The sequence below is a fragment of the Danio aesculapii genome, chromosome 8, assembly GCF_903798145.1.
Source record: "Danio aesculapii chromosome 8, fDanAes4.1, whole genome shotgun sequence".
NCBI lineage: Eukaryota > Metazoa > Chordata > Actinopteri > Cypriniformes > Danionidae > Danio > Danio aesculapii.
Window position 1 is genome coordinate 18,945,603 of NC_079442.1, and position 26,695 is coordinate 18,972,297.

At 36.5% G+C, this 26,695-nt stretch overlaps 1 protein-coding gene across 1 annotated transcript in view; it reads right to left on the minus strand.

Moving 5' to 3' along the window:
- Nucleotides 1-1,114: 1,114 nt before the first annotated feature.
- Nucleotides 1,115-26,695, minus strand: part of tbc1d10aa (TBC1 domain family, member 10Aa) — a 31,259-nt gene continuing 5,678 nt past the window's right edge. Inside the window, exons 2-9 of the mRNA XM_056463365.1 lie at nt 23,807-23,906; nt 16,933-17,040; nt 12,759-12,865; nt 12,483-12,597; nt 12,306-12,371; nt 8,615-8,804; nt 8,373-8,527; nt 1,115-5,632 (exon numbers count right to left, since the gene is read on the minus strand). Of these exons, the coding sequence (XP_056319340.1) occupies nt 4,004-5,632; nt 8,373-8,527; nt 8,615-8,804; nt 12,306-12,371; nt 12,483-12,597; nt 12,759-12,865; nt 16,933-17,040; nt 23,807-23,906 (2,470 nt within the window). The 3' untranslated portion in view covers nt 1,115-4,003. The remainder of the gene's footprint in view (nt 5,633-8,372; nt 8,528-8,614; nt 8,805-12,305; nt 12,372-12,482; nt 12,598-12,758; nt 12,866-16,932; nt 17,041-23,806; nt 23,907-26,695) is intronic.

Genomic DNA, 26,695 nt, shown 5'->3' on the forward strand with positions numbered 1-26,695 from the left:
ATCATTTGTTATCAGAAGTGGCTTATATGAAAGGCCTCTAGATTATGCTTATTTTTACCAATATAATATATGATCATGAAAAAAGAAAATTAATATTGTGTATGACTCCCATGAGCTTGGAGGACAGCATCCATACATCTCTAATGACTCAAATAACTTATTAATAAAGTCAGCTGGAATGGCGAAGAAAGCGTTCTTGCAGGACTCCCAGAGTTCATCAAGATTCTTTGGATTCACATTCAATTCTCCATCTTACCCCAGACATGCTCAATAATGTTCATGTCTAGTGAGCAGGCTGGTCAATCCAGGAGCACCTCGACCCTCTTTGTTTTCAGAAACTTTGATGTGAAGGCTAAAGTATGAGAAGGAGCTCTATCCTGCTGAAGAATTTGCCTTCTCCTGTGGTTTGTAACGTAATGGGCAGCACAAATGTCTTGATACCTCAGACTGTTGATGTTGCCATCCACTCTGCAGATCTCTCGCACGCCCCCGTACTGAATGTAACCCCAAACCATGACTTTTCCTTCACCAAACTTGACTGATTTCTATGAGAATCTTGGGTCCATGCGGGTTCCAATAGGTCTATTGCAAAAATCTACCTTCTGCCAGGTAGTAATGTATGTATATACATATATTTCAAAATGACTTTTTATTGTATTTTTATCAAACAAATCTCACCTTAGTGAGTGTAAGACTTTCAAAAATATTTATAATTCAACTAATACAAGTGCTGTGCTGAGAAAAATAACAAAAGCTACAATAAAAACACTAAATTAAAGTATCAGAAATAAGAAACAGGTGTCTGCACCTCAACTAATGGTCAGCAGTTTGTACAAAGCTCCAGTTTGACCTCAGGCAAGCAGTTGCCACTGATAATTTGTGCCCAGAGACGTGGGTTTTAGACGTCAGACAGAGAGAAAATAAAAGAAAAAAGAAAGCAAGACGCTCTCTAATTTGCTACTTAACACAGGCCATCGCAGATGAACCACAGCATTAAGGTTTCGGTTTACAGCAGCCTCTTTGATGGCTTTGCTTGCAGTAATTGAAGCTCAGCGGTGACAGAAAACAGACACGTCTTGTGAAGCCGGTGGGAAAGTGCACATAAAACACAGCGCATTATTAGAAGTGCTTTTATTTGTACAAAATCTACATAGATGCGACAGTCAGTTGATTGATTATATATTAGATGTACAAACCAGAGTGTTTTGCCAAAGTATTAATTGAAAAAACAAACAAAAAACGCAAACAGTGCTCCCATAATTTCAACAAAAATATGAAGATGCAGCTGAAAAATCTCACAAAAACAGACAGAATGTCTCATCTATTACTAAAACGAGAACAGAATTGAACTCCCTATAATGTAATCACGTGTTTGTGAGGAAAAATAAAGTTTTAGCTGTTTTGTAACATTTCTCTCTTCACAGATGATCGTTGGTGAGTCTTAATAAATTCCCAATGTAACATGGTTATATCAGACGTTTGAGTAAATGAAATGGATGATTTGTAGGGAAAGTGCGCCATCTGGAGGCTTGAGATGAAAAAGGGTTTACAGTCTTCGGTTTCTCTCATATTAGCAACAACATAAATATATCAGACGTGTTAAAAAGACAAATCACATATACGGTGTTTGGGAGACCAGTTTAAACACAAGAAATCAGCCATTTTTTTTTAAATAAAATGTGTTCATATTTGTGTTTCTTGTGCTGAACAACAAAAAACTCTCAGGAAACAGAAAATGCTTAGGATAAAAAAAAAGTATGAGATACCCTTAAAGGAACTCTCCCCTTAAATAGGCTCGTTTTACAACTCCCCTAGTGTTAAACAGCCGAGTTTTACCATTTTTAATCCATTATGTTTATCTCCAGGTCTGGCGGAAGCACTGTTAGCTTAGCATAAATCATTGAATCGGATTAGATCATTAGCATCTTGCTCAAAAATGAAAAATTAAAATAAAATAATAATATTAAATTATTATTATTATTTTTTATTCTTATATAAAGCTTTACTCTTTAGTTACATTGTTTACTGAGGAAAATGAAAAGTTGCTATTTTCTAAGTCAACATGAACATATACTCTTGTTCCGGTGTGAAAATTCATTGATTACACCACAATGAGAATATACTTCCTTGCAATATTGACCTAAAAATGTTAATTTCCATAGATTTCCATTAAATTTTGAGAGAGATGCTAATGGTCTAATCTGATTCAATGATTTATGCTAAGCTAAGCTAAAAGTGTTCCCTTCAGACCAGGAGATCAGCTTAATGTATTTAAAAAAAATGATAAAACGAATGTAAAATGAGCCTATTTCCAAAAAAAATTGACTGTCCCTTTAAAAAGACAACTTTGTAAATCATTCACTCCTGAACAGCATGTTTCAAGGGTAAATAAAGTACATATTTGTCATTTTAATGATATTTCCGTGACCAGCTGTTGTACTTTTAAAGTGATAAATTGCTCAAAAAATTAAATGAATTTACTAGTAATTTACTCCATTAAAAATGTTTATTTCTAGAACATTAAAGCAATTTTTTTGCTTAAACTGTGCTCTCTAGGAATTCATAAAATATAAGTCAACAGCCAGTGCTACTTCGAGATCCAAAAAACCAGAACAAAAATAACTAAATGAATTACAGGAAGCTTCTGATGATATACTGAGGTCTTCTGAAGAGAAAGTATCAGTCTATGCAAGAAACTATACATTATTTACAACATTATTACTTTTAATCCACAGGCTAAACAGCAAGCAGCTCTGAGTGCATTCATGAAATTCTGGGACACAAAATCATGTGATAGGAGTTCAGTTTTCACACAGACCAATTGTTTTGCTTTATAAGACCTCAATGCATTGTCACGAATATTACATTTATTTTGTTCATACGCTTTTTTACTCTCAAACAGCTGTTAGCCATTGACTTGGATTTCATGAATCATCAAGGACAACAATATTAGCTATAAATCTTCTTTAAATGTCTTACTGAAGAAAATAATATCAGATGGCTTGAATAAATTTAACTTACTAGCAAATTGATTTAATGAACTATTGTTTGAAGGTTTTTTTTTTGCATATTTAAAGTTCACTTAAATCTGCGTTCAGCAACTGGTAACAGACATGTCGAAACAAGAAAAGCTCCTTTTGCTCCTATTATGAGTAGCACATGTTAACAATTTAGTGAGGATGCCATAAATAATACAAACTCTTATAATAGTGATCCTCAAAAGAGCGGTTATAAATGTAAGACTGTTAGACTGGAGAGTCTTACATTATCATCATCTCTCGCAAAAAGTGACCTAATATTGTTAAGCAGCGAATAACATAATAACTAGCCCAACGTATTTGATTATAAAGTCTGTTCTGCTTATGATTGAGGATAATTTTTTGAATATCGTAACACAAAGACTTCAGGTTAGACGCCATATTGAATTTAACACATTTGAAAAGAAGGCTGTGATGGACAGACTTAAAGGGATAGTTCATTCAAAAAAATAAAAATGTCTTGCTATGTAACCCTAAAGTGGTTTCAAGCCTTTATTCTGTTGAACGAAAATAAGATATTCTGAAGAAAGCTAAAAACATTGACACCCATAGTAGGAAAAACAAGTACCATGGAAGTCAACGATTTTCAGCTTTCTTCGAAATATCATTTTGTGTTCAAAAGATAAAAGAAAGTAGAAGGATGAGTAAAATGTATGTCTATTCTTCACAACCTCATTTTCATTCTTGATGAAAAAAATGGCCCTACCCTGACTGAAGTATATTATCAACCAGCACAATGAAAAAAGTTCCATGGTGCATGATCAAATTAAAGACTTAATGTCATAGGATCCTTCTTGTTCATTCATTTTTATATATTCCTGAAGTTGAAGCAAGATACTGATGGTGTAGAGTAGAATTGTGACGATTCAGTCAATTCCAAATCTCAAAATACATTCATAGATGTTCCTCCCGTCATGCTCATAAAGCTGGTTCCAATACTGCAATCTCCCTGAACAATGACAGAGCTACAGGTATGTGTCCTCTGAACCCACACTCTCACATGAGTTACGTAAACTGAGAACTTTGGGAGCAGCAGCCAAGTCGCCATTCACAGGAGCATCACTAGAAAGAAGTGAACTGGAAACTGGAGGAAGAGGACTGGATTCTGGAAGAGGCGGAATGAAGTCTGGAGGAAGTGGACTGAACTCTGGAGGAAGTGGAAGAGGACTGAAGTCTGGAGGAAGTGGAAGTGGACTAAAGTCTGGAGGTAGTGGAAGAGGACTGAAATCTGGAGGAAGAGGAAGTGGACTGAACCCTGGAGGAAGTGGACTGAATTCTGGAGGAAGTGGGTTGAATTCTGGAGGAAGTGGAAACAGACTGGAGTCAGGAGGAAGCAATCTGGATTGTGAAGGAAGTTGCCTTGATTCGGGAGGAAGCTGTCTGGGTTCTGGAAGTGGTATGGGTTCTGGAGTAAACTGCCTGGATTCTGCAGGAAGTGGCCTAGATCCTGGAGTAAGTGGCCTGGATTCTGGGGTAAGTGCCCTAGATTCTGAAGGCAGTTGCGTGGATTCTGGGTGATGTTGCTTGGGTTCTGGAAGAAGGTGCTCGGGTTCTGGAGGAAGGTGCCCGGGTTCTGGAGGAAGGTGCCCGGGTTCTGGAGGAAGGTGCTTGAGTTCTGGAGGAATCGGTGGGGATTCTGGAGGAATTGGCGGGGATTCCGGAGGAAGTTGTCTGGCTTCTGGAGGAAGTTGCTCGGATTCTAAAGGAAGTTGCTGGGATTCTGGGGGAAGTTGCTGGGATTCTGGGGGAAGTTGCTGGGATTCTGGGGGAAGTTGCTGGGATTCTGGGGGAAGTTGCTGGGATTCTGGGGGAAGTTGTCTGGATTCTGGAGGAAGTTGTCTGGATTCTGGAGGAAGTTGTCTGGATTCTGGAGGAAGTTGTCTGGATTCTGGAGGAAGTTGTCTGGATTCTGGAGGAAGCGGCCTGGACTCGATAAGAAGTGGATTTGAGTTTGAATTGTGTGGAGGATCTTTAAGGTGGGCTGAGTTGTTGGTGTTGTTTGAGTCTTTTGGGTTATGAAGCGGTTCAATCTTGGAGGGGTGAGGGACTTCGAATGGGTGTGGAGGTCTGGGGTCTGCAGAAGTTTGAGGAGGTGGAGGAATGTGAGAGAAAATTGGAGATGGTCGGGGTTTGGGTGGTTGAGATGGATGTGATGGGGTTGGAATGACAGAGTCGGGTGGATCAGGGGATTGCGTGGTCTTTCTGGCTGGTGTAGTGAGGTGGGATTGCTCTAGTGATGGAGGAGGATGGTTGGACTGATTGTTTGAGGCCGTTTCTCCTTCTGGTTTGGTGTCTGTGGGGAGGGCATATGGGTTGGGGATGTCCAGTTTGCTAGAGGCTTTTCGGATAGTGCTTCTCTTCCTGACACGAGCAAAATTAGATGTAGTGTCTGACGGGAAGGGATACTCAACGACAATAGTGGGCTTCTGACGGAGGTCTTGGCGGGAATGCGGCTCGGCAGACATGATGGCTTGAGCACCGTGCATTCTGGGAGGAGATTTGTAGCTGAGCTCGCCATGAGTTTTCCGCCAGCGCTTTAGTTGCACACGGTGTTCTCGTTCAACATCTCGAGCAGATATGGGCAGCTCCATCACCTGTATGTGCAGAATATATACTTCATTAGGGTTGTTATGACCACTACACCAAACCCCAAAGTCATGTTTCATTTTATCATCATCTTAAACAGTTTTTTTTCAATACACAGTAGAAGCATTATATTACTACAGGGGTGCACAAACTCAGTCCTGGAGAGCTGGTGTCCTGCAAAGTTTAGTTCCAAACCCAATCAGACACACCTGGGCTAGCTAATCAAGCTCTTACTAGGCTTTCTAGAAAACATTCTTGCAGATATGTTAAGGCAAGTAGGAGCTAAAATCTGCAGGACACCAGCACTGCAGGATTGAGTTTTGGCACCCCTGTATTATTAGTAATCAATCTTATGACAGGTAAATAAATGGCGCCATCTGCTGTTTATTTTAAATAGTGTTCACAAGTGAAGTAACTTACTTACATACATTATTCATATTAATAACATAATCAAGGTAATTCAATCATTTGAGCTAAAATAATTTTGAAATGCTTTATGTGTTGCATTAAACAAGGTTTTCATTTGTAGCCAAATGTCATATTCCCTAGCTTTGTCCTGATATTCTCTGATTAAAAAGCTGACTTTTAATAGCCTATAATGAATTGAAAAAGCAAGGCACTATGGTGCACTGTATAACCTCCAAAATATGGATTAAAAATATGGATAAGACCAAGGAAGCGCTTTTAGAAGGAAAGTTTCAGTATAAAACAATTAATGTCGCATCGCCAGGCTATCCAGCGTTTCCTGCAATTTCGGGTGTTTAATTTCTAATCTTAAGACTTTAACTGCAGCTCAGAAGTTTACTTTTATTCAGCAACATATTCATGCCCCGTGAAAATTATTGGATTAAAATATGAAGTAAGGACTGCTGTAAGAGTATTGTTTTAATGGAATTTAATATCGCATGGCGAACAGAAAGAAAAACCTCTGCATTTCGTGACTAGGGTGGTCCTTTAAGGTAATCGAAAATCGCTGTTTACATGGTAGACTCCTACTCAGTATTATCTTAACCATAAAATCTGAGTATTGGTGTCCATGTAAATGTACTCAGTGAAAGTGCCAGACGATGTCGCAAGCTGTCAAAGAGCCCATTTCTCTTTCTCTTCCTTTAAGTTGCTTCCATGCGCCCTCAAATAATTCTGTGTGTGTGTGTGTGTGTGTGTGTGTGTGTGTGTGTGTGTGCGCATGTGTGCGTGTGCGCATTTCCTAGCAACAAGAGCAAACGCCTGACATCGCTGACTTTGTCCAAAGTCTCTTTAAGGCATTCTATATGTATTCTATAGTATTTGCGGTGTGCGTATCCCTCAAAGCTGTTTAGAATTAAATGTTTAGAGATGGTGTGACCAAACCTGCTGTAAGAAGTCTATAGTCTTTGGTACGTGCCTCTGATGTACCCCTTGGCCACATTGTCCCCCGATAATGTCAATAGACAGAAGTGTTTCCTCTAGGATTTTTTCCAGCTGTGGCGGCAAACCGTTTACACAAAGCTACCAACTACCTATGGCATTATTTCAATGACAAATGGAGAAACGTCGAGATCACATTTACGCAATACGAGCATTTGAATATTTTTGCCGATTTACTCTGCTTGTGCACAAAACCTCTTGCACACCCCCTCAAATATACACTGCTCAAGCGCAGATCTTGTGCGCTCTCAAATAAACACTGCTGAAGTGCAATTTAGCGCGTTTATGTAAGGAGTAGGTCTCCAACATTTATTAGATTTGTTAGGAATATTTATAAATGTCTCCAATAGACCTACAAAGCGGCATTGATGCATCCTGAAGTAAAGTGAAACGGCTATAAACTCCAGCAAGATAAAGTATGCAGATCTATAGACCTTTATCCATAAATAAAATATAACTATGGAAACTGTGTCCAGCTTAACTGAAAGCTACATCGTGTTTGCTGGCCTCATGCATCGCGCACCTGTATGTCAGTCAGTCAGTCAGCACGTAAACTTAAAGGGTTAAACAAATAACGCGCAGCACGACTATGATTATGGAAAAGTTTGTGCTATTATAATTCACTTCCCTTTTAATACGTTTTGGTGCAATTATAACCCGCTATTAAAAAAACAACAATGACTGAATGTTTTAAATTTGGTGTGGCGCCCTGCCATGAAAGAATGAATGTAGGGAAACTATGGACTGGACTGTCTTAGCAACTGGCTAAATGTTAAGGAGGACTAAGCAAAATTGTTTCTACTTTATAATTAACGTTCTCAACTCGCAATACAAATTTACCATGAGTACAATTGTTTGTATTCAATACTTTATTATTATTATAATTTTCCATTTTCATTTTCCATTTGTAATGCCTGTATTTTGGATTAGTCCACTTAGAATCCAACAAAGAAATCATTTTTGTTTGTTATTGGCATTGATTGTTTTGAAATTCAAATGGCACTCACATGCCTGTTTTTATTTCTGTAATAAATATGGCGTTTCGTGATTAATCATAATTAATTACTAAATCAAGTGTGATTAATTAGTAAATTTTTTTAATCAATTGACAGCCCTAATTACAATAAATAAAAATAAAAAAATGTAAAAATTTAATAAATAAATAAATAAATAAATATAATAAGAAATAATATTAGCCATCCATACCCAACCCTAATCTATATTACTTAAAATATCACTATTTACTATTATTACTAAAATATGACTAAAATAATTAAATAAATACAAACAACATGTATACCAAATCCTAATTCAGAACAACAGGGTGAGAATGTGCATTACCTGATGTACAAGGAAAGCCTCCTGCATGTATCGTGGCTCCAGGGCTTTGAGAAGCTCCATAGTCTCATACTGCCCAGGACAAGCCTTCAGTTTCTCACGTGTTCCCAACATGCACTTCAGCAACACCAGCCCGACACGAAATATGATCTTCACTCCTATTTCATCCCAAAGCACATGTCAAAACCATAGTCAGAGAGGAAATGAAACGGAAAGAGCCTGTGACTGTAAACGTTTGATCTCACCATCACAGAGGAACATGTCCCACACTCTGAGCACAGAAGACCAGGGCAGAGTTCTGGAAAACGCACACATAAACCACTCTGTCATGTAGAGGATGGGCTCGATCTTGTGTTTGTCGAGGTGCTGATAGGCTGGAGGGCTCACACGTTTTAATAGTGCATTTAAGATCAGTCCATCTAACTGTATGGCCTCCTGTAAGACAGAAAATTCGACGTGTTTGTCCATTTAAAACTTTTTTTTAAAACAAGCCCTACAAATAGCTTCATCCAAATTATTGGTTCGCCTTTCTCGTTCGCCACAAATGAAAAATGTTCCCAGATCGGTGATGTAACATTAGGTTTTCTAACAAGGTTGATGGCTGAACTTGAACCTGCTGTATCGTTTAAACGTTATATTCATAAATATAGTCCTTGGCAACATAACAGAAAATTTGTTACAAGAAAAAAAGAAGCGCGGTGGTCTTTTGTATGTCACTAGGAAACGACTGAATCAGCTGGTCTACTTGAAGCTTAACTTCAAACTGAGTTCACACAAAGAAATTGATGAAGTATGTTGATGTACTTCCAATTGACATGCAGAGCTTTCTTTTTGTGCATCATTTCCTCATTCATAGTTTTTACATGACATCACACAATTAGGGGAACGCAAGGCACACAGAGATTTCTGTTGGGGGGGGGGGGGGGGGGGGGGGGGGGGGTTTGTCAAAAAGACAAATATAATTGTTGTGCAATAAAATAAAGCATTACTTATCAGCAAGAATATAAACCAATATACAGAATTAAGTGAATATATATAGAAGAAACTGATGGATTTACTTTTTACAGTTTGTACTCTAATTTGCAGATGTGCAATTAAAGTATAAATTGAAATGCAAATTCGAAGTATAAATAGCAAAAGTGAACAAACTATTTTTTTCTATGAGCAAATATTCATATAAGTAAATGAAACAGACTCGAAAAAGCAGACACTTACGGGCTATGTCACCAATAATTGAATCACTGAGGAACATCCACAAGATAGATAAAGAGTTGTAAGAGGCTAAATTATTATATGCGTTTGTTTATATGACAAAACATGTATTTTTGACTCAAGAAGGTCCATACTGACTCCAAAGGCAGATACTGATAAGATCAGGGCCTGGTATGTGGACTTTGGGGGTTTTACGATGTGGTCACATGTTGATTGGTCAGTTTGAATGTCTCAGCATTTGGGCTTTAGTCACATGGTCAAGAAAGATACAAAATAGGTGGTAAAACGTTGCTCTGCCTCTTTTCTTTTGCTGGCCTGTCTTTTCCTGGTCTGCTTTTCTCCTCGCCTTCTCTAGAGTCTACCTTCTCTGACTCTACTGCAATCAGGCTAACTTTTGGGCCTGCTCTCTTTGTCTCTCTCTCCCTCCTTCTGTGTCTCCCCTTCTACCTCTGGTAACTTTAATTTTACATTTAAGCTGGGTACAGTTTATATCATATGCTTTTATCATTTCATATTTGATCATTTTATACAATTATTTTGTAACTAATTCAGTTGTAACCATAGAGCATTATTGTCATTAAATCATCTCATTTTCAAGTATTGGTGAATTACTTTTGATTTAACATCAACACTTAACTGTTCCATATTGCAATACAATACAATCACATAATATCAACGCTCTCCCACATTTATAGCTATTAATACTGCCCATTCGGCAGAACTACAGTTCGAACCGCTGTGGTTTTAAAACCCAATCCTACAGAGTCGCTGAATTGTAGCTCCCTGTCCATAACAGGGACATGGTAGCTTTAAATGACTGAAATACACCAGCATGTGCAGTATATGAATCACAAGTGCCGCAATTTAAAGTTTGTGATCAAATTTCTGTTTTGTTATGTTGATGTGATCCAAATATTCGTAGCTTAAAACAATTGGAAATATGATCAGCGTGTGCTGCATTTCTATGGAGATCCCGTTGTAGATTCATTGCGGCCCATTATTAATTCAAGCACTTGTTAATTCAATGTTTTATATTTTTCAGTTAGTGCTATTCGACAAGATGGTTATTTCAATACTTTTGGCATTAATTTTGTTCCATATGCCAGATCATCGCAGGTCACATAACTGAAAACTAACAATAACATTCCAAAACAAACATTTTTCATAAAATCTGCCAGGATGCATTTGAGAAAATCGACAGGTATGCAGCTTTGTGCACTAGATGTGTTTGTTCAAGGGCTACATGCAGTTACATGCACACATATTATATGATTATATGATTTATATTCATAAAACGTAAAATACGGTCATTTTTAACACCGCTGGATTTTTGCTCCAACTGACATTTGTTTTTGCCAAAGGGTTTCTGTTTGTTTGTGGGTCGAGGGATTCTTTGCCAAGCCATTTGTGTTTGTTTGCAAAATGCTGGATTTGTGAAACATTGGCACAGATTTAGTTCCATACAATGTACAGTTGAAGTCAAAATTATTAGCCGTTCTATGAATTTTCTTTTTCTAATATTTACCGAATGATGTTTAACAGAGCAAGAACATTTTCACAGTATTTCCTAAAATATTTGTTTCTTCTAGAGAAAGTCTTATTTGTTTTATTTGGGCTAGAATAAAGTTTTTAATTTTTGAAAAAAACATTTTAGCTCAATATTATCAGCCCCCTTAGGCAGTTTTGTTTTGTCTACAGAACAAACCATAGTTATAAAATGACTTGCCTAATTATGCTAACTTGCCTAATTAACCTAGTTAAGTCTTTAAATGTCACTTTAAGCTGAATACTAATAAAAATATCTAGTAAAAAAGATAAAAAGAAATCATATTTAAATAATATAAAAAAAAATAATTAAAACTATTATGTGTAGAAATGTGTTGAAACAAATCTTTCTGTTAAACAGAAATTTGGGAGAAAAACAAAACAAAATAAAAACTGTAAATTTTGATATCATACAAACTTTAAAGCAGGGGTGTTCAAACCTGTTCCTGCTTTAAAGTAAACATCTTTAAAATACTAAATATAAAAGCAGTGTCAGTGTTGCGTTTCAGAGCTGATGTTTTTACTCACAGACGTCTGACCTTGACAGACTGAACAGAGGAAATGAACCAGAGAAGATTTCCATGTCAAAGAAGCCAGAGGAGCAGAGCTACAAATACCTATTATATAACACCCACAGACCAACGTTCAAACTTTTCCTTTTCCGGAAAAGAGTCTGCTTTGACAAGATGTTTCAAACTCCTCAAACAAGCTTTGTCCTGATTCTTTTCAAAATAATGTCAACCTGTTTTTTTATTTCGCTTGAAGTGACCTAAACAGTGCTCTTCTTTTCAGATTATATAACAGCTGCAAGACTATTTAATGGCAAAAAGACAAACAAAGAATCACAGATTAGATCTAAATTAATTCCGCCCTTTGGAAAGACAGATATAAAAATGTACTACCCTACATTTGTGTGGCTTAAATCACAGGAACAAAGGAAGCTTTGTTTTAAAAAAACTGGCACCTGCGGCATAAGTGTTTACAGATTGAAAACAGTGAACGTCAGATATGAACTCTATGAACAGCATGTAAACTATGAAGCAGAGAATGCGTCTGAGGAAACGCAGACATGGTTTCTATTAGCTAAAACTATGAAGTTCATAACGTTTAGTCTTCAGCCATTTTTCTCTTTAATTATATGCCTTATTACATGATAAAAATATATACTGTATGTCTTACCAGGCCTGCACTGTAGTATCCAGGGAGGTACTTCTCACAAATCTGAACAAGACCCCAAAAAGCATCCTGAATACACACATAAGACAAAGAAAAATGAGCATTTCAATCATTACATAACTATGTAACTCAGAATTACATCTGATACGAAGAGAGCTGTAAATCTAATAACTGATTCACCTCAGCAGGCATGTGCATCAGAAGCACAGCAGCAATAGGAGCCTGAGCCTGACAGTAACCCTCGTCCGGTCTGTAAAGAGTGTAAGCCTTCAACACCCGGAACAGGTCCTGTTGCCTTTATTGTGTTCAACAAAAAGGCATCAATTAGACATACAAAATTAGTTTTTGCTGTTGTTGTTCTTTTTCTTAGATTATTACCCATGCATTAAAATAGAAAACATTCTTTTAACACTATTTTAAGTGTAACAGCATATATATAATTTTGTGATGACTGACCCATGGCCTCCTCGGGAAACAAACATCTCATGGAAAGGAAACTGTCTGTGTAGATCTCTCTCTATCACATCAATCCACTTAGGGTCTCCTTCCATGCTGTCCAGATCCTACTCAACAACAAAACAAACACCAGGTTCAGCTGGGCAAACTTGATCCAGGAGGGCCGCATAGTTTTGCTCAAACTCTAATCAAACACACCTGCCTGTAGCTTTCTAGTGATCTTGAAGACTCTGATTACTTTTTCAAGTGTGTTTGGTTAGTGTTGGAGCAAAACTCTGCTAGGACACCAGCCCTTGAGGATCTAAGTAGGGCTGGGCGTTTAATCAAAAAGTAATCGAAATCAACATTAAGAAACTTTAATTGATCTAATTTTTTATACGACGATTTTTGCAATTAATTTCCCTATGCGTCACGTAAGCCCACTCTGTTAAAGGCTGTGGTTGATTTATTCTTCTGAGGCCACTCTGCAGCCACATCTGATCTCTGGTCAAGTAAGACCCATTCTTGAGCCTTACTTTGCACTACATTGACGATGATTGGAAGTTGCACTAGAGATGTGTTGAGACGGCATATTATTCATTACATTAAAATGATTATTTACATTAAAATATTTGTTTCCAAAAGATGCAAGAAATGCATGGTTTAAAATATTATTTACAGGAGATACAAGAGTTTTTTTAGAAGAGATACTGCTTATTTTATGTTTCCAAAAGTGCAAGTTATTTATTTTCACTTTTTTCTAGGAAAAAAAATTTACTGTTGGTTTTAGTCAAAGTGTGTTTTAATTTATTTGTTCAATGATGATGTTTAATATATAATCAGAGATAGTAGATAGTATGCGTTTTCTTCAATTATTTTAAAATCAAGTAATGCACCCTTCATTCAGAAGTCTCTCACTTGTAATCTGTGAGAATATTTACTGTACAAAACCTGTCAGTGAACTATGAGGACAAAAAACATTTAATAAATAAATAAAATAAATTTTTATTAATCGTAATAGAGTTAAAATATTCTATTAATCGAGAATTTTGATTTTAGGCCAAATCGCCCAGCCCTAGGATCAAGACTGCACATTCCTGCACTAGATCCACCAGTAGGTGGTGGCTAGTCCCTGTCCTAATGAGTGAGTCATTAGCTATGTTTCCATCCACTTATTTTTATGCGCATTTTGCATATGCGCATAAAATAAAAAATGTTTTTTGAAAAATTGGTTGATGGAAACGCCATGATGCACATAGATTTTGAAAATGCACATTAAAAACTTATGCGCATAACCGAGTAGGATAAACTTTTTATTCGGCAAGAAAAGATGCGCATAAACTACGATGGAAACACTTTTACCGCACAAATTTCAGTATGCGCATTAAAAAAAGTCATGTGATTTTGTGATAAGAGACCATGTGATGATGAAAATGTGTGTAAATGGACAAACCAGCAGGCTGAGCACACTGTAAACCATCTGAAATGTTGATTTGGTCATTCTAAAACACCTTACCGGTTTAAGTATTAGTGTTATTAGTGCTCCAGAATCAAGAGTGTCTGTTCTCCGCGTCTGACACCTTCAAACGCCACCGCGCGTTCACTGCGTGTCAGGATTGCCTTCTGAGGCGCAAGTCATTTATTAGATGAAGAAAAGATTGACGCAGCTTCTCCTACTGTAGCAAAAGTCTGTTTTTACTGTTGATATTTGGCGCCAGTTAATCAGGAAGTGACGATTTTGTTCGCTTTGACTCGTTGGATGGAAACGTTGCTTTATTCGCACGTCTTTCATGTGACAATCCAGTTAGTTCATTCGCATTTTTGGATGAAAACAGAACTACTAAAACATCCATTTAAGCGATTTGTATAAAAAGGCGGATTCGTTTAGAAACAAAACAAATGGCTGTTTCTCAATATGCAGTCTTCATCGTTCTTGCATCCTCATATTCTCGCGTAACATCATCAACTGCTGAAGTTCAGTTCCAAAACTCAAGACTGCAGGAACGGAGGATGCGTGAAAGTTCCCGGATGTGTTCTTGATATCAAGGATGCGGCGACACAGACATGAGCACAAAACTCGCTCGAGAAATTACAAAAGTCATTGCGGCTGAATAAAGGAGAGGGGGAGCGCAGCATTTTATACCCATTTATTATTAAAGTTCAGAGATGAATAACTAATTTGTCCCAGAAGTTTCTCAAAATGAGACAGTGAAAATAAACATTAACATGAAAATCTTAATAAATGCATAAACACATTATGGCCCAGTCCCAGTTCTTTCCCTTAGCCCTTCCCCTTTACCCTACCCCTCATTTTGAGTGTTCACGTGAAGGGGTAGGGGTGTCCCAATTCCCTTTAGCTTGAAGGAGTAGGGTTAAGGGGAAGGGCTAGACAGCCCTTGAAACTGAGATTATTCAGGACCACACTCGAAACCGAGAGGTACAAAAATTTCCCAGAATACACAAGCTACAACGGCAACATGGCTGCAGATGGAAGTCAGGAGATGAACAAAGCATATGTTTTAATACATTCATAACGCCGCTCGAGTTTTACCGTCAAATAAAATAAAATAAAAACGGCTATCTATAATCCACAATAACAACTCCTGTATAGTAGTCCCACACATACTTTCACATCTGCCACTCATTGACACTGGAATACCCTGACAGAAAAGTCTGGTGGCTGGGAATGAGCTTTTTACAGTGTCTGCTATAATGTTAATGTTGCTTTCTTATGTTTAGATGAATACAGCGACAATGTAAATACACAGTACAGTTAAGATCTTATTGCCACATTACATCGTTATGATACATTATATTGTTGCCTTCAGTGATTTCCTGAAGATAAATACCAAAAAAAAAATGCAACTGGAATAATTACAGCAATCGCTATCGTCAATCTCATATGAACCAAGAGATCGCGATGACATATGATGATGTGTGTGGTGTTGTAGTGGAGGCCGACAACTTTGTCTCTGTCCACAAACTACGTCTCACAACCAAATACACATGAGAAGTGACATGAAAACAACATGAGGTCACATAGTATATCTTTGTTATTAAAAAGTTTGTTAAGAAAAAGAAGCCTTTAGTGGGGTAGAAAATTGACTTATTTTGCTCACCTGGCTTTTAAAGGGAATTAGCAATTTCTCTCCAACTTCTCTCCTTTTTTTTTTTTTTTTTTTTAAATGGACATGGTTGTGATATTGTTCAGATGACGCATCAAACAGACATGTGTGCTACTGCCAAATTTCCACTAGTTTTTCCTTCATTTTTTGGGCCCAAACAGAAAGAAAATAAGCCCTTTTGACTCCTCCCCCAATCTCCCACTGGCCTGCAGATACCCATACTAGCGGATGCTGCTCTCTCACTGGCTGTAGGTGATCACTGATGTTATTTTCAATCAGAATACATTCACACGGCATGATTTTGAATGAAATGAATACGCATCACGTGAGCCCACTCTGTTAAAGGCTGTGGTTAATTTATTCTTCTGAGGCCACTCTGCAGCCACATCTGATCTCTGGTCAAGTAAGACCCATTCTTGAGCCTTACTTTGCACTACATTGACGATGATTGGATTGGAAGTTGCACCAGAGATGCTTTGAGACGGCATATTATTCATTACATTAAAATTATTTTTTACATTAAAATATTTGTTTCCAAAAGATGCAAGAAATGCATGGTTTAAAATATTATTTACAGGAGATACAAGAGTTTTTTTTTAGAAGAGATACTTTTTATTTTGTTTCCAAAAGTGCAAGTTATTTATTTTCACTTTTTTCTAGGAAAAGAAAAATTACTGTTGGTTTTAGTCAATGTGTGTTTTCATTTATTTGTTCAAAATTTCCCAAATGCCAAATTTCCACTAGTTTTTCCTCCATTTTTTGGGCCCAAACAGAAAGAAAACAAGCCCTTTTGACTCCTCCCCCAATATCCCACTGGCCTGCAGATACCCATACTAGCGGATGCTGCTCTCTCACTGGCTGTAGGTGATCACTGATGTTATTTTCAATCAGAATACATTCACACGGCATGATTTTGAATCACTGACAGCTCCAAATAACTCACGGGTGTTCACGACTCATCTGCGATTTCCTGAGATCGCGTCTTTGATAGTTCATACTGTGTGATCGTTACCCATGTGAACGAGCACTGAATGCTTGTGATTTCTGCCATTTTCTCAAAATTGACTCACCTTGAACATCCCAACGTTCTGTTCCCTCTTCACTTTCCCACCTGACAGGTAAAGCCAGGCTCTGCCTCGCAATGATGGAGGGATTCCTTTCTGACATCGCAGCCGCACCTGTGGGTGAAAGAGCTCTGAATATTACACACAGACACAGTAATTTTCCACTAAACAGGGGTTAGCATGCATTCACAATGATTACACAAATGAATCCAGATGTTATTATGAAACACAAATATGTCAGTCTCACTTCCCACAACAAAACCTCATGATTATAAAACAGCTCAGTCTAAGCTTGCATCAGTGAACAGCCAGGATTAAAATATGTATTTAGGGGAATTCATAAGAAATGTGACCACAATGGCTCTCGTTCTACTCAACATTGAGTTCACTTTATTGGTCACTTTAATATTTAAGAACAGGAGATGCTCGGATTGATCTGCCGAAGTTTGGTATCGGTCGATTATCACATTTAATGACTCGATTGATACTTGCTGATCTGGCTGATTTCATGAACCGATCACAAGTGTTTGTGTTAGTTGGAGATGAGCAAAATATTTTAATGACCTTGTGTGCATTTAAGCCTTTTTACATACAGGAACTAAAGGAATATGTGTTTTTGACAATATTGCAAGTTCACTGAAAACCTGTCTGGAAAATTATATAAATAAAACATATATAAAATTAAACATACATACATATAATTTTTTTTTCATAAATATTCTGGTAAATTACAGTATATTAATCAGTAGTTTACAGGCCTATTCCTTTAAGTAAAAAAGTTATGGATTTATAGGTGTGCATTTTAACTTCTTATGCATTAAACATGACCTACAAACGTTTTCTTGATTGAGACATGTTGAATTCTTCTTCCATCATTTGCAGCGTTTCAAATGTTTGTCATTTGTCAGAGATCTCCACTTAAGTATTATACTAAGGATATTAAGGATGAGGGAAAATGTGCGTTATGCATTAAAAAGCTTGAAGCATCAGAATTGGTACTCTGTATCGGCCGATCACCATGACAAGGATTCAATACTCTGTATCGGCTGCAAAAATCCTGATCGGAGCATCCCTATTAAAAACAAAAATGCTTTCTCTGTTTATTTTGAGGGATTCACTTTTTGATGAAATACTAGCCAATAATTGATAAATGGATAGGGTTAAAAACTTTTTACATTTATTATTATTTGACTAAACCTACTATTTATCTTCTGCATGAGATTAAATTTATAAAAGTGATTTAATATTCATATAAACGCTAATCAGACAGAAGTGTTTACTTAAAGATAGCAAATAAACTGTGGAAATAATGTTCCGTCATCATTCAGTTTAAAATATTTTTTATGTAAAAATAAAACAAACATATTTTAACCTCTACTTTCTACATTATGCAAACAAATAAGTGATTATACAAAATTTGTATCACATTATTAATAATTCACCACTTCTTGCTGACAAATGGGCAAAACCTAGTGCTTTTGAAGGGCTGTGAGTTTAAGCAACCATTTAATATTTTAATATGCAATTGATTAAATCTTGTTCTAATTTAAAATTTTTTGGCATAATACTCTTATACTATGGTTATATAGAACAACAGTTTAGCAGTCTAGGAAATCATGGTGAAAATAAACTATAATGTATGAAACAAATTTAAGCTGTACTCCATTTTCATAGTCAAACATAGTCATTTCTATCCGTAGTGCACTGTAGTGATGTGGTTTAGGTCATTTCAAACATTTGCTCATTTATAACCACAGACATTTTCCCAACAGAATAAAAAGCTTGGTTTGACTTTATTAGCATGCATTTCATTCATTTCTCAATTTTTTTTTTAATAAACTGGGTCAATGGCTTGTTAACAATCTTTTTAACTGAAGTGGTAGAGAGATTTATTTTGGCTAGAAGGAGTTAGCCAGTTATCTTTAAACCACCAGAGTAAACTAGTTTGCTCTTCAGTTGTGTTGTGGATGAAATAAAGGTCAAATTATAAGGATAATCAACAAAAGTGGAAGACGGATGTATTTGGAATTTTGAAGCGTTAACGCATAAGAAAACACAGGGAATAATTTTATAAATAGGGAAGTTTTTTTATAAAGTTTATGGCATGCTTTCACTAAAAAAGAAGGGAAAAAAAATATCACAGCATGATCCGAGTGATATGACACGATGCACGCACGTACTGTATAGTCAGTACGTTACATGTGTTTGTTGCCTCACTATAAACATACACAGCAGATCTCTCAATATACATGTTAACTAAGAAAAGATTTATTTCAACAGACTTTATTTCTATTCGTTGTGGAGCTGAATATATTTAACTACATCAGAGATTTTGCGTTCTGACTAGCTGTAAACAATCTGTGGTCATGCATGGTTGCCTGCTTCTCAAAACCACTTCTTTTAAAGTCTCATTTTAAAAATAAGAGTCCCACATTCATGGTTTTTTTACTAGAAACTTGGATAAGCTTAAAAATAACAAGGAAATCATTGTTGTAATCTCACTATAAAATGTTGTGGGCAATTAAACAGCCTGGGGTGTGCATATTAATTCCCCTGTGTGGATCATCAGAGCCTTTGTTTTGTTCCAATTGGCCTGTTTTTCACTAGGATTTACATTCAAATAGTTTACATGAGAATGAGTGTGTGAGTATTACACTGTAAAAAAAACAGTTAATTAACAGTTTCCGTATTTTGTGACTCACAAGTGTTTTCCATTTATTTACAGTTGTGAATTACAGTATGGAACCTTGATCTCTGCTCTGGCAATCAATTTTACAGTTGAACAAAGTGACTTTTATTGACATTTTAGTAGTTTGAAATAATATAAATGTTGAAATAATATCAAGGTTTCTGCAGGTTTCACTAGGGATGTCCCGATAAAACGTTTTAACTTCTGATACGATACCGATATTGCAGCTTTCAGTACGAACCGATACCGATACAATAATCGGCACAAATCATGAATACTTTACTTTGACCTATTTCGTTGAGTGGAATGTATGAACGGCTAGATCAAACTGAGAACAAAAGTCAGCAACAGTAAGTATGGAAAAAACTCCCAATTTATTAACTACTGGTTGCATAAATGTGAACCTTTTACATAAGAATATATTAAAAATAATTAAAGAATAAATATTAAGACCCTGAAAAATATCTTAATTGAATAAACAAAAATATATTTTTTAAAGTGCAAAATACAAATTAAAGGTTACTTTAGTTACTTATTTTTTTACCATCAGCAAATGGTAGAAACAGCTGAGAGCAGGAACATAAGAAAAATATTGTTAACTGACCAACTGCTAAAGGTTGAGTGTCCAAAGTTTCAATTTCACACAGCTTCTTGATGAATTTTTGATCCAGTTTCAAGCTGAAAAATATCTTTTCCCACTGGGCAGCAGAAATAGGGAGTTCTTGTTATAAGTTATTGTTAAATTAATAAAAATGTGCAGTATGGTTAGTGCAAACATTTACATGATCAGATCTATTTCATCTGTTTTTGTATCATAAGAAGATTATGGCTGTATCAGTGTTCCCAAACAAACCATTATTAATTTTATAATAATGTATATTGCACATATTATCTTTAACATACATAATTGCAGTAGCTGGATTGAAACACACCTTTTCTCCACAGCACATCCAATAATGTGACTTTTAAGAATAATTTTATTTATCAAAATTCATTTTATTTGCATAATATTTTGCACAGATTCCAGCCTACTTCCCACATGGGTAAAGTACAACAATGTAAAAGACAGAACTGCAAACTCATGTGCAAAGCTGACACTGTTTATAAGAGCACTTTATCTTTCTGGGCTTTTTAAAGAAGAGTTAAAAATGGGATTGCCTCTAATTCAATTTTCCTTCTGCCCGAAAGTAATACCATTCTTTCTTTTAAACTGTAATGGCCCTCAGCAACAGAATGATTTCTTATTCAACAGACAATTAAAACAACAAAAACGTTTTGCATTTAACACCTTTTACATGACGGCTATAGAAAATTAAAGCAGAATTGTAACCATATTGTAAACGTTTTAAATTTGGTGCCTTGCGTTGCTTAGCAGCGTATCCAAAACAATGTAAAGATCGCTTGACGTGTGCCGTTGTTGATCGCGTCACCGTGTGCTACCGTCACAATAGATTTCTATTGTAATACACCATAACACAGTGTGAAGAGCATGTTAAATCTTAAAGGGACTTTACTAGCAAGCAGTGTTGTGATCACGTGGGCTTTGCACGGTAGCTGCTCTGGACGCTGATGGATAGAATAGCTGTAACGAAGTTTAGAGAGCATCGGACTGCTTATATCGATTTTTAACGCAGTCCGGTATATATTTTTGGACTGATATCAGATGTATTTTCGATATCAATATCGGATCGGGAAATTCCTAGGTTTCTCCAAGTTAAATCTAAGACTTTTTAAGACCTCTTTTAGATCATGAAGAATGAAAATTCATGCTTATATTGAACTAAAAGCAGGCGACGCAGGGGTGCTGTAGGTAGTGCTGTCACCTCACAGCAAGAATGTCGCTGGTTCGAGCCTCGGCTGGGTCAGTTGGCATTTCTGTGTGGAGTTTGCATGTTCTCCCCGCGTTCGCGTAGGTTTCCTCCGGGTGCTCCGGTTTCCTCCGGGTGCTCCGGTTTCCTCCGGGTGCTCCGGTTTCCCCCACAGTCCAAAGACATGCGGTACAGGTGAATTGGGTAGGCTAAATTGTCCGTAGTGTATGAGTGTGAATGAGTGTGTATGGAGGTTTCCCAAGATGGGTTTCAGCTGGAAGGGCATCCGCTGCGTAAAACATGTGCAAAGTTGGTGGTTCATTTCGCTGTGGCGACCCCGAATTAATAAAGGGACTAAATCAAAAAGAAATTGAATGAATGAATGATAGAACTAAAAAGCTAAGGATTTTTTTTAATGGCCAATCAGAAAAAAATATGTACTTGCCTCATCAATAAACTAATTCTAATCAGTTATTTCCTGTATTTTATATTTCTTATATATTTTAAATAATCTGTCAAAAAAAGCAGACCATAGCTGTATAGTACAAAAACTCTTTAAAAACTAAGTGTATGCACAACGGACTGTTATAACCGTGCCAGTGTGGATGGGGGGAAATGGAGACATGTGAAAACGGAGGCGTGACATTTGCATAACGCGATTGGGGCTTTTTCCTCAATATTAAGCAGCCTACACAAAGTTTAGTCTTATCAATAAGTTTATACATTATAGGAAATAAAGGCAAGCAAATCAAATGTATATTAAACATAAGTTAATATATTAACTTATCTTTGCACTCAGCCAAAACACGTTACCTGAGAACAAGAATCAGATTCAAAAGACCAAAGTCGGGGAATTTGTCGTTAGATATAGATATACAACAAGATGAACTAAATATCACGTTTAACAAATATAGTGAAATTACATCCAGCAGCAGATTTTTGATAAACCGTCTGACATGCACAGCACTCACCATGGGTCTGTGCTCAAGCACCCGCCGACTGCCTGGAGCTCAGAAATGCGCATACGCTGCAGCGCATGCCAGAGTGTGTGTGTGGTCACGTGATGTGCGTTTTCAGCTGTGTAGTGTGGACGGAAAGCTGTTCAGAAATGCTAGATGAAACGCCAGTTTGGACGTTGTTTTAAAACTAAAACGTATTAGTGTAAATGGGGCCTTAGTCCCTGATTTATCTGGGGTCGCCACTACCTATGTTTAGGTAGTGCCTATGTTATACGCAGGGGATGCCCTTCCAGCTGCAACCCAGAAAGGTACTGAGAAAGGAAAATTAAGACCACTGAAAATGATTTAAGACCTACAAGACAACATTTCAGAGCATTCAAGACTTGTTGAGGCCTAAAATTGTGTTTTTGAAATTTAAGACATTTTAAGACTCCGCGGATACCCTGAATAGAGAAGTCTGTAAAATAACAGAAAATATACTGGCGGTTTATTACAAGGTTTTGTAGCATATTGTACAGCAACGATATATACCTTTAAATTCTTAAAAACGTTAATAAAAGTCACTTATTCAAAAATTTCAAGGTTAAAAGTCATTGGAAGAAAGATCAAGGTCCCATAATGCAATTCAAAAGCATAAATAAATGGAGAAAAATAAAAACATGAAATCACAAATGGATTTTTTAGAGTATGTACAGAACAGTACAATACTCTATTCAGCTATGTCTAGGAATATGCACATTTCCATTCTATGACACATTTAAAGTGAATAAAAACAACCTAAAAGCAAAGTCACTTTAGATTCACCACAGAAAAGCCATGTTGAAATTTGAATGATTTCAGCAAGAACCGGTTTTCAATTTCCAGCCCTAAAAATGTGTCCTGTAACTGTTGCTTTCAATCTCTGTGATGCAAAGACAAGCACAAACATTAAAGCAGGCATGCAAACATAAAGGCCAACGAATAGTGTTAAAAGGGCCTTCTGTTGCCTTTACCTGAAGACGCCTCACTCCCAGTGAAAGCTTAATAATGCTTGAGAGAAAAACAGAGGTGAACACTCAGGCTAATAGACACACACACAGCACTGACGACCATATAAGGAGAGCTGATGTGATTTAAGGCTTGTCCAGACAGAGCCGTGTTTAATGCATTGTGTCATGGAATAATTAAAAACTGTCTGAGCAAGTCAATAAGGGGAAACACAAGGAATGATAGAGAAAGAAGATGACAGTTGTAATTTAAACCCCAACGCTGCTATATATGGAGATGATTTCCTTGTGTTTTGACTGTTTGGTGGACTTGTACCTCCTCTCTTTATTTCTAGTGCTTACATGCAAGGAATTGGAGTCTTACATCACTGATTTCTCCCTTTGAAAATAAAATAAAAGTGACTAAATAAATTAGTGGATTTGGATGGCCGCTCATACCTTCTTAAACCTTTTACTGATCCATTTGTCCCAATGGTTTAACATATCCAGCCATTTGGCTTCCCTGTGTCTTAACACTGCCAGAGGCACATCTTGAGCCCTGTGGGAAAGAAAAAATGAGAATAAGAACCCTGAAATTGCAGAATTTAGTGTAGTGCTCAAATGTAGTGCTGTTAAATGACTGACCACAATAAAATAAGTTAGTTTAGTTTTATTTACATAACATACATTATGTCATATTTTATGTAAATTAGTGGCGATGCTCACTCTAAATGTAAACAAACTTTTATTTTGGATGTGATTGATCATGATCAATAGTACAGCAGCACTAATCGAATGCTTTTGTGTCTAATGGACAGAATGAACAGTGTTTGTGGCACAAAAATCACTTTTTCAAGGACTTTCACTTTTAACGTTCCACATTGGTGGAATGACTTGTCTAAAAACAGCTACACGATCAGCCATTTGATTCGTTATGATTGTTATTTGTTATGAAGCAACAACAATGGCACTCCCTATTCTATTCTAAATGTGAACTCCCTATTCTATTTACATACAGTGCATCCGGAAAGTATTCATATCGCTTCACTTTTTCCACATTTTTTCATGTTGCAGCCTTATTCCAAAACGGATTAAATTAATTTATTTCCTCAAAATTCTACACACAATACCCCATAATGACAATGTGAAAAAACTACATAAGTATTCAACATGTACATAAGTATTCACAGCCTTTGCCGTGAAGCTCTAAATTGAGCTCAGGTACATTCTGTTTCCACTGATCATTCTTGAGATGTTTCAGCAGCTTAATTGGAGTTCACCTGTGGTAAATTCTGTTGATCGGACATGATTTGAAAAGGCATATACATGTACCAGGGTTGACAGTGCATGTCAAAGCACAAACCAAGCATGAAGACAAAGGAATTGTCAGTAGACCTCTGAGACAGGATTGTCTTGAGGCACAAGGCTGGGAAAAGTTACAGAAAAATTTCTGCGGCTCTGAAAGTTACAATGAGCACAGTGGCCTCCATCTTCCATAAGTGGAAGATATCTGGAACCACCAGGACTCCTCCTAGAGGTGGCCGGCCATCTAAGCTGAGTGACTGGGGGGGCGGGGGTAGATCAGAAGCGTTCTTCTGTGGAGAGAGGAGAACCTTACAGAAGAACAATCATCTGTGCAGCAATCCACCAATCAGGCCTGATGGTAGAGTGGCCAGACGGAAGCCACTCAGCTACAGTATCAGCTATTTGATTCGTTATGATCATTATTTGTTACGAAGCAACAATAATGGCTTTCCCTATTCTATTCTAAACATGAACTCCCTATTCTATTTACATATAGAACAGTGTTTGTGGCACAAAAATCACTTTAAGAACTTTCACTTAACATTCCATGCTGGTGGGATGACTTGTCTAAAAACAGCTACACCTATCAGCTATTTGATTCGTTATGATCGTTATTTATTATGAAACGACAATAACGACACTCCCTATTCTATTTAAATGTAATTGTTGTTTCCTTGTTTGTTTAAAAAGAACGTTATGTACATTATGTTAAACTAACTTGTATTTATCACAGCATCAACATATTGCTGCTCTTCCAATGATTTGACTTGCTTCTTTTGCCTTTAGTTGTAAGCCGCTTTAAATTAAAGCATCTGCTAAATAAGTACATATAAATGCAATGATTCTCATATCAAACCAGGTCAAGTTTAAATACGCGGAAGAGCAAATGACATTTGAACGGATGCACAGACTATTTTTATAATATAACACTTTTTTTCTCATATTTCGAGGATACACTATGACTGCAAAATCCTCTGCATAAACTTCTCCATTTGTGTTCCACAAAAGAAAGAAATGGTAAGTCAGATAGGTTTGAAATGATATGAGGGTGTGTAGATGATGACAAAATGTCTCTTTTTGGGAGAACTACTCATTTGATCTATAAAAACCTATTGGTCTTAAAAACTGTGCAACCACTAAACCAACAACTCAAATAGCTGCTTCTTGCGACGTTTTTATAAATAAATCCCTCAAACAAATGGCACACATTACACTGGGATATTCATTCAACATATTAAACATGTTTTTTCTCAATTTACATGTACAGCTGATTAGCTTTTCCAAACATACCGATACTAAAAATGTTCAAATTATTAATACGAGTTCCTCATTCACACCTTCTGCATTTGATTGTGAGTCAGAATTCAACACGTTGTATTTACTTATTTAACAATAGAGTAAATGTAAAATCATTACAAAATACTTCTGTTTTAAACAGCTTTGTAATTGGCAATTTTATTAAAATTCAGGAAAATGATCATACGTTTCTTAAAAATATACTCATAAAATCTTTTCAACTTTAAATAGAAATCACTTTTTAGCAACAAATTAGCATATTAGATGGATTTTCAAAAGATCACGTGACAGTTAAAGAGATCGTTTGTCCCAAAATTACAATTTCGTAATCATTTATTCACCCTTCACTTTTTTAAATCGTATACGAGTATCTTTCTTCTCATAGACATGCACACAAAAATGATTTTGAGAAATGTTGGTTGCTGAGACCCACATAGTATTTTGTTTTTCCTACTATGGAGATTGATAGGTGCCAGCAACCAGCGTTCTTCAAAATATCTCATTTTGTGTTCAACAGTAGAAAGAAACGTATAAAGGTTTAAAACCTTTGGTAAGAACTATCCCTTTAAGACTATGAAAATAATAAAGTAAATTAAGCACTGCCATAAAAAATAAATACATAAATTTATTAAAATACTTATATTCAATTGTAATAAAAAAAAAAACATACTTATGCTGTTTTAACATTTGCTTGACATGTAAAATGCAAAAGAGCAGTATGCTCAGCATTAGCATTATGCATGTGAC